The following is an 8,541-nucleotide window of genomic DNA, read 5'->3' on the forward strand; positions in this document are numbered from 1 at the left end:
CAGGGCAGTTGAGATGGGATGTGAGGAAGAATTTCTTTGCTGAAAGGGTTCTGAGGCATTGGAAGGGGTTGCCCAGGGCAGTGGTGGAGTCCCCATCCCTGGAGGGATTGAAGAGTGGTGTAGACATAGTGCTGAGGGACATGGGTTAGTCGGGGACTTGTCAGTGTTGGGTTCATGGTTGGACTCAATGAGCTTAAAGGGCTTTTCCAGTCAAGGCAATTCTGGGATTCTGTGATATCCCAACAAGGGAAATGTTGGCTTTTCTTGACCAGCCCCATCCTAACAATCCCGAGCACCAGCTTCCCAATGGCTTCCCTCAGAAAGCAAATATAAGGCAAGGGCCCAACCTGCAAGAGGCTCCCAGGCCATGGCACAGCAAAGCCTGTACTTTTCCTGAGCACAGCATCTTGCACAACACCTCGACAAGCAGGAAAAAGCCCCTGGTGCTGCCTCAGGGCCTCCTGTGAGGATTGAGGCAGTTCAGCTGTGGGCACCACACCACTGCAGGGTACACAGGTGCTGAGCCCTGTGATGGGACTCTGCCCTTTCTGGTTGGGTCAGTGCTTTCTTCTAGAGCAACTTTTGCCAGCAAATATCATGTGCCTTCGCCACCAACCTTCTGCAGGACTGGTTGTCATCCCAGGGCCGGCAGAGATGGTGCTGCGTGCTCTGGCTCGTTAGACGTGCCACGGCAAGTGAGGTGGCTGCAGCCCTGCCAGGGCACTGCTCTCACACAGGGCTGTGCTCCAGGCAGTTGGGCACTTGGCTTATGGTTATGTCACGAGAGTGCAGAGAGCTGGGGCCACGAGAGAGGGAAGGCTGGGGAATAATCTCACCCGAAAAAATGGAGAAAGGAAGAAAAAGTGAAGGCTAACAAGGTCAGGAAGGAGAGGAAGACTTGCTTTAGCTCCTCCTGGTAATGATGGGGTGCCTGTGGCAGCGTTACCTGTGAAGCCAGGACAGGCAGTGGGAGAGGAGGGTACTGGATCCCACCCCTGCAGGCACCCCGAACAAAGCAGACATCGGTGCTTTTGGTTCAACACACACACACCCGTTGCTTGCTCAGCTTCCCAGTGCTCCCCCAAAGCACTGTGTGGTGGTGCCAGATCCCAACACAGTCTTGGAACTGAGTAAAGGAGGGACAGTGGCCAGACCAGGCCTGAAGCCACAGGAAGATGACAAGTCCCTGAGTGTGCCCACACTGGGTCTGTGGTACCGAGAAACAATCCTCTGCCTGCAGTCAGGGATGGGGAAGGCAGCATCCTTCCCCGCTCCCCCTGCCTCAGCCCAGCCACCATCCAGCCCTTCTCAGGCACCACCAGCTCCTGCCACAAAGGAAGTGGGGACAAATGGAAACATCCAGCTTGGCACCGGTCACGGTTTTGGGGAGGGAGCCCTGCCAGCCCATGTGCAAGCTCCATGTGGTCTGGCCCAGCTCAGCCTGCCTCACGGCAGGGAGCTCTGACAGACCATCAGGAACTGCCAAGCAGTGGAGAAACACAGAATGGTATCTTGATGGACCAGATGGGGTTGTGCTTGTCCTGTGCCACCGCCTGCTCAGCAGCCACAGGCAGCACCCTGCACTTGGCCACCACATGCAGGAGAAGGGCCAGCAGAACAGAGCCTCCCATTCCTAGCAGGCAGGGAGTTGCGTGAGGGATGAACACCACGATCCCTGCGGTGGGTGCTCCACTCCCTTGGCGCGTGCGGAGATGTTTGGAGAGACCTGAGCTTGCCAGCTCATTACCACAGTGCACATCGCTTACGCGTCCTCAGGCTCCTTCCCCAGAGCCTGGGGTCTGGCACGCTGCAGGCTCTTCACAAGAAGGAAAAAAAAATCAAGGACATGGCTTAGTTTCGACTCCTGCTGTTGATACCCCCTCTGATATTCGGGAAGACAGAATAGGGTTAGCCAGGCACTGACAAGATCACTGCAGGAAGGTCAAAGCAGTTCAGCATCAGAAGAGAGGGAAATCAGTGTAGATAAAATCTTCTGCTTTCCCCCCACCTCCCAGACCACACCACTGACTTTGCTCTGGGAAGGCAGAAAGCATTCTGGAGATCAAGATCAAAATCATCAGCACTGGAAGAACTTTCATGCTGCGCAATGATTTCTGCACTCGCCCTACAGCTGCAGGATGCTTCCCCCCCACGCCCCTGGTTTCGGTTGGCCACCACTTCACAATCCACACGCGTTATATTTACACCACCAGCATTGTTTGTAGCGCTACTGAAACCAGGGAGATCAAAATCCTCCTCCCCGAGTGAGATACCTCTCCTCCACACCAAAGCAGTGTGCAAGCACTACCATTCAGATTCACTGGGGCTCTGCAGCAGGAAAGGCACAACTAAGAGGGAGGACATCGCTGCCACCAAGGACTGCATCCCCCAGTTGTCACCACCAAAAAGAAGCTGTATGAGCGGTGCTATCATAGAACCACAGACTGGGTTGGGCTGGAAGGGACCTTAAAGCTCGTCCAGTTCCAACCCCCCTGCCAGCAGCAGGGACACCTTCCACTAGACCAGGTTGCTCAAAGCCTCATCCAACCTGGCCACAAACACTTCCAGGGAGGAGCAGCCACAGCTTCTCTGGCCAACCTGGGACACTGTCTCACCACCCTCACACCAAAGAATTTCTTCCTCACATCTCATCTAAACCTCCCCTCTGCCAGTTTCAAGCCATTTCCCCTTGTTCTGTCATTAACTGCCCTTATAAAAAGTCCCTCCCCATGACACCCTCAGAGAAGAAATGGGCCATCGCTGGGGTCTGTGTAACATTTATGCCCCTAGGAACAGCACAGGCTTTGAAGCAGGGGAAGAACACCCATTGCTGTCGAGTCATGTCTGACCACCCTGGCAGCCCAAGAGCTGCAGTTTCCATGCCTGAACGGAGCAGCCACAGTGTGTGACAGTCCATGTCTGTGCCCCAGAGACCTCCAGCTTTGGTTGGGTAGGTTCATACAGGAGCAACATCTGGCTTGGCCACAGACTTGCTAAGATGCTGGGCAAGACCTGGCACCTTTGTGTGTCCCAGTTTATCAGAGGAAATGTGACAACAACCATCCTCACCAGTATCCTTGCCAGGATCCCCCATGATGGCAGTGGGTGTTCAGGGACCAAAGCAGCCCCTCAACACCTGTGCTCCATGAGCGAGCAGAGCACAGGCTCTTTGCCATTCTCCTACAGCACAGAAGGCACTTTTCTCTTTACTAGAGAAAAAACCCCCAAAATTTACACATTCCCCCAGCAAGAGGGTCCACCACCTGCAGAGCAAACTGCATAGATGGGGTAGAGAGGACCTGGAGAGCACCACCAAACTCACTCAGTCCCCACATGTCCTGCCAGCAGTGCTCTGGGCTGCCTTCTCCACTCTCCTCCCTCGCACAAGATGCTTCTCGATGTTTTCGTGTTTAGCTGAATTTCCCCCCCTCCTCCCCAAGCACTTCTGGCTGCCAAGGGAGCTCAGAGACAGCAACTAAGTGGCACCTACATCTGGTACAGCTTAACTTCTAGTGTCTGTTCTTTCTGGAATTTGAGAACTTCAATACCCAATGTTTGTACAAGTGTGGAATAAAAGCAGCACAGGCTCCGTGGCCTCCACGCTTGCCAAAACTATATTTCAAAATGCACTTAGAAAACCCTACTGTTTATTCATCTGCAACTTTAGAAATTAAAGGACACCAAATCCAACTGCAGATCTGCTGAATGGGTGCCTTTGCATTAAACCAAACAGGTGAGAAGGCCAGGCACTCAGCACAGTCACCACACATATCCTCTCCTCCTGCTTCCCAGATGCCTGGGCCTGTGGGTTATTTCCCCAACCACACTTCCCAGCACCCCATTCTGGTGCTCCATTTCCTCACACAGGAAAGACAAGAGAGGAGCTGGGCTGTACTTGAATAACAAACTGCTAGTACTCCTGAGGTGTCAACAGGCTGACTTTACCAGCGTGTAACAATACAGTATGAACAAAACACAGGCAAGACTGGACACAAGCAGGTGATCTCTTGGTCCTTCACGTCTGAGCTAGCACTGCCATCATCCTTCTGGCCATGAGAAGGGCCTTCAGGCTACAGCTCAGACAGCAGACCTCTACTCTTGACAGACGTGGACATTTTCTTGAACACACACCCATCCCTTCTCCCACATACTGACTTGAAAGAAAATCACTGCAGACACATGAGTGTGAGGGGGCTTTTGTGGGTCCCTGTTGGTGCACACACCACAGTTCACATCTTTCCTAAACAACCAAGCTATGGACAGAGTTCGTGCGGGCTTTTTACACCCTCCTCCATGCAGCAGATACTTTGTCTTACCTTGTCAAAGAATTCATACAGCCTAACCGTTTCACAGATTTGATGCCTGTTTTCATCCAGTTGAGTGCAGAAATCTTCCAGTTGATCCTTGTAGGTCTGTAGCTTCACCCTGTAAGAATGGACATCCACAGAGGAAAAGTCTTCCCATCGATCCATCTTCTTCAGTGCTTCCTGTCCCCTCCTGCAATATTCCTGAAAGCAAAATGGGATTGTGTATCAGAAGAGAGAGATTTGGCATGGACAGTAGATAGTCTTCAAGGTCATTAACAGCTAGGGCTAATTAGACTGGGGTTTAAGGTTCATATCACATGAACAGGGGTGTAATTGTTTACAGTTGAATTCTAGAGAGTCCTGACCTCTGTTATGACTGACATGACCCACACAGCAGCCTGTAAAGGCCTACACAGTAAGGCCACGGGTCAATTAGGATCAAAAGAAGACAGTGTTAACCAGCACATCACAGGATTAACAAAAATAAAATTAAAAAAAAAAAAAAATCAATGTTCCATCACAGTAGTTATTTTCCTCAAAACTGGCAAATATAACCTACTAAAGAGTTGAGCTGGTGGCTTTGTCTACAAGAGGAGAGCAGGGAAGCCAAGCAGTGTAAAGGAATGACACAACCTTGGTGATGAACCCTCTACCAATGCCATCTTAGCATCATGGGTTTGGCTAAGCACGTACAAGGCACATATGGCGCCAGCTCAGACTCTGAAGAATATGTTTTTCCAAGTGGACAACACTTACACTGGCAACAAGATCAAATTCCCTGAACTGCTTTTGTGCTTGAAGCAGCATCTCCAAAGAATCATCCAGGTTGACCGTTTCCTTCAGTCGTTTTCTGCCAACATTCTCGATCCAACTGCTGACCTAGGAGAAAAGGGAAAAGCTCCACTATTAGTCACGCTGTGCTACTCACCAAGGTAGGCCTTTATGTGGCTTTAAGAGCAAGGGCTTGCTGGGCATTTCATTACTGGAAAAAAAGGTGCGTGTACACTTCTCCCCCCGTGCTGGCATTTCAGCCTGAGCCTCCTGCTAGGAGTTTTTCCACTTCGGGTTACTGAGTAATTGCAAAGCTCTGCTATTGCTCACTAGCCTTAAGCATAAACAGGGCAAGTAGCTGCTTGGGCTCTGTTGAGGTGAGCCACGGTCTAACGCAAGCCCTGCGACCTGCAGGCTGGCCTGACTGATATTCGTGTTACCCCCAAGTGGGATAAAATCTCCCTGCTGCCAGATTTCTCACACCACTTCCCTTTTCTGACTGGCAGGACACGAACTACATCCGTGGGAAACGCCTGACGGATCCTCCCCATCTTCAGTGTTTCACAGTTCTCTGTGACACTCAGTTACTGGCTTTTTTGAAGGTAGACTGCCACAAAGCCACGAGGTAACTGCAGGTTCCTCGACAGAGCCCAGCCACTGCCATGGTTATAAGCCTAAATTCTCAAACACAGGTTGAAAACTGAGTAACCAGAGTGTCCTAAAAGGAAAGCAGATAGAGGAGGCTAGGCAGGATAACACAGCATCTCCATCAACAGGGGTTTAAGAACAGGCTAGTGAACTTGTCTGCAGTGCTTCAGGCATAGCTGCACCTGGGGGAAGGGACGGACTAAATGCTTCCTAATGCCCACGCATCCTGTTTTCCTGCATCATCTCAATCCATATCCCAACTCAACCCGACAGTCAAGGACAAGCTCCTGGTCTTCTGGACTGAGAGGGTCTGTGCCCATGAAACAAGCCCCCTGGCAAGAGGAGGAGATGGGGTGTGTTCCCAGGTTGTGACCCCACTGCAGCAGGGCACACTGCTGCTGCCCAGAGCTCCTAGGCAGGATTAAAAGCGGGAGCAGCTGCTGCCATCAGTGGTGATCTGCAAGCAGAGTAAGCCAGGAGCAGTCAGTTTTGCTCAGTTCAATCAAAAAAAGTTCAGCTTAAAGCAGGGGCAGGCTGCAGAGCCTGCCTTTGTGGCTTTTTTCATTTCTGATTGGTATTAGGAACCTGTGTGTTTAAGGGAGTCTTAACCAGGTTCTTGCATCGCCCTTGTCCTGAACACACAGTTGCAGAGCGTCCGAGCTCTGCCTCCAAATGGGAAGTCATTAAAACTCCTGGGTCCACCTTGGCCTCTGAAAACAACAGGTAGGCTACAGACTCCTCTGCAAATCCAGTTCTCCCCAGAGGACGAGAGCCCAGAATCCTAGCAGAGCAACCATGAAACTGGTCCTAGTCCTGATCTTTAAGGATGCGGGTTCCTGCGGTGAGCTCCAAACAGCCCTCAACCCTTCACACGCAGACAAGGTGATACACAAAACTTCTCAATGTTGACAAGTCACAGCAACTCCATTATCTCAAGGTTAAGTTCAAGATTAGGAAGCCTGATCTGGGATCTGCAACACTGAAAGAACTGATCAGATCTCGTACAATGCTCAGAGAGCCTGACTTTTTAAGGTTTTCTATCTACATGGCTAGAGATTTCACTGAAAAACAGTGTCTGTTTGCTTAAGTCATCCCACGGCTGTAAAGAGTTTCAATGAGCACCACAGGAGGGGAAGTTTAAGCTCCCACAGAAGCACAGTGGGGTGGGGGGGCATTGAGCGTGGCTCTTGGGCAAGGACAAGAGGCTGTTCACTCATCTACAGATTGTATGCAGGGCTACACCCAGAGGGGAAGGAGTGCACCCAGGACAGCACCCAGAGGGGAAGGAGTGCACCTGGGTCCTATCAGAGAGCAGGGACCTGGGCACTGCACAGGAATCTAAACAGAGTGCACAGCAGGGATGGGCAGCTCGCCCCGGGTGTGCATCGTGTGACTCATTCAGCAGCAGGATGGAGGCAAACCCAGCAGGATCTACAGCCCACAGGGGGGACACAGACTCATCATCAGCTTCTTACCATCACTCTGCTGCTTCTCAAGGTGGAACATGAAGAATGGCTCCTCAGCAGCTTTGCTGGGAGGGTACTTTTGCTGACCAGTGTGAAAAGACACCCCACTTCCAAATGCACTGCTAATTAATGAGCCACTGCACTGTGGTCTTTAAGTATGGAAAAAAAAAATCACAGATGTTTATGGGCTTTGACTGATCCACACCAGCCAGGAGAGAAGACTTTTACTCAGCATCAAAAGATACCAGGCAAACAGTGGCTTGGTTCTCAGCACATCTGAAAATGAACCCCGAGTTCTAATGTTCAGTCGTCGATGTTCATTTTAAGGATCTACAGGCACCACTCTGCACCTTCACCGGGGAGACCAACAGGCCCAGTACCTGCTGCAAGATGCACAGTCAGAGGGTGGCAGCAGGCAGTCACGGGAACTGCCAAACAGGCCTTACCTCCTTAAAACATTCTTCCACTTTCTCAAACTCCATCACCAGCTCCAGCTCCTGGATGCGTTTGTTGGACAGCATCACCAGGCGGTGAACACCCTCATCAACCCGATTGTAAAGCACGCTGGCAGCATCCAGTGAGTCTCTGGAAGGGGACACAAGTCTGGTCAGGGGTTTTGCATTAGGTCCTTCCCTCAGCATTTCATGCAAACATGAGCTGACTAACAGCAGCACTTCAGTCATCCTCCCCATGGGACCTGTCACGGCCATCTCCATATGGAAAACAAAGAGAATAATGCTGCTCCCTGAGCATTCCTGTGATTCACCATTCCCAATCCCAACACAGACACCCTGGCAGGAAGGACAAGAGCTTCTCCCCCAGCCAGGCTCCCTGCAAAACTTAGTGCACTTGTCACATTTCAAGAGAGGACACTCAGCTTTTCAGAAAAGCAGGTTGTTGCACCAGTGGGCTTTCACAAAATAGGCTCAGACAGACCCAGGATCTAAAACTACTATTTGAATTTAATTTAAATAAGTAAATAAGCAATCACTAGGAAGCAAATCTCTCCTAAATGACAACAATATAAAGCACTTGATGCCCCACTCAGTCTCAGAAATTTCCACCAGCCAAAGAAATATGCAAAGCGTACAGCACCCCAGTGCCAGGAGAAATCAAATTTTACAATGTTGTGCTGGAAAGACTGAAAGACAGAGCTCCCCATCTTCCATGGGCAGCCGTGCTGACCACAGCCCACCAGGCAACACCAGGCAGCACCCTCCCTGCCAGCGCGGCCACAGCAGAAGGTAACCTCCTCCACACACAGGCACAGACAGAGGGGTTCAGCCTGCAGCCTGGGTCCCTTGGATGCTGGAGCTCTCAGCTCCAAAGAGAAGGACTTGGGAGTGCTG

The 8,541-nt window shown here is 51.2% G+C and overlaps 1 protein-coding gene across 1 annotated transcript in view; it reads right to left on the reverse strand.

Moving 5' to 3' along the window:
* Positions 1 to 7,777, reverse strand: part of LOC104526351 (pleckstrin homology domain-containing family G member 4B) — a gene marked incomplete at both ends in the record, with an annotated part of 30,257 nt that extends 22,480 nt beyond the window's left edge. The window contains 3 exons of the mRNA XM_010169788.1: positions 4,317 to 4,508; positions 5,064 to 5,186; positions 7,639 to 7,777. Coding sequence (XP_010168090.1) covers positions 4,317 to 4,508; positions 5,064 to 5,186; positions 7,639 to 7,777 — 454 coding nt within the window. The remainder of the gene's footprint in view (positions 1 to 4,316; positions 4,509 to 5,063; positions 5,187 to 7,638) is intronic.
* Positions 7,778 to 8,541: the final 764 nt, after the last annotated feature.

Source organism: Antrostomus carolinensis, unplaced genomic scaffold, assembly GCF_000700745.2.
Source record: "Antrostomus carolinensis isolate BGI_N321 unplaced genomic scaffold, ASM70074v2 scaffold14670, whole genome shotgun sequence".
Taxonomy (NCBI): domain Eukaryota; kingdom Metazoa; phylum Chordata; class Aves; order Caprimulgiformes; family Caprimulgidae; genus Antrostomus; species Antrostomus carolinensis.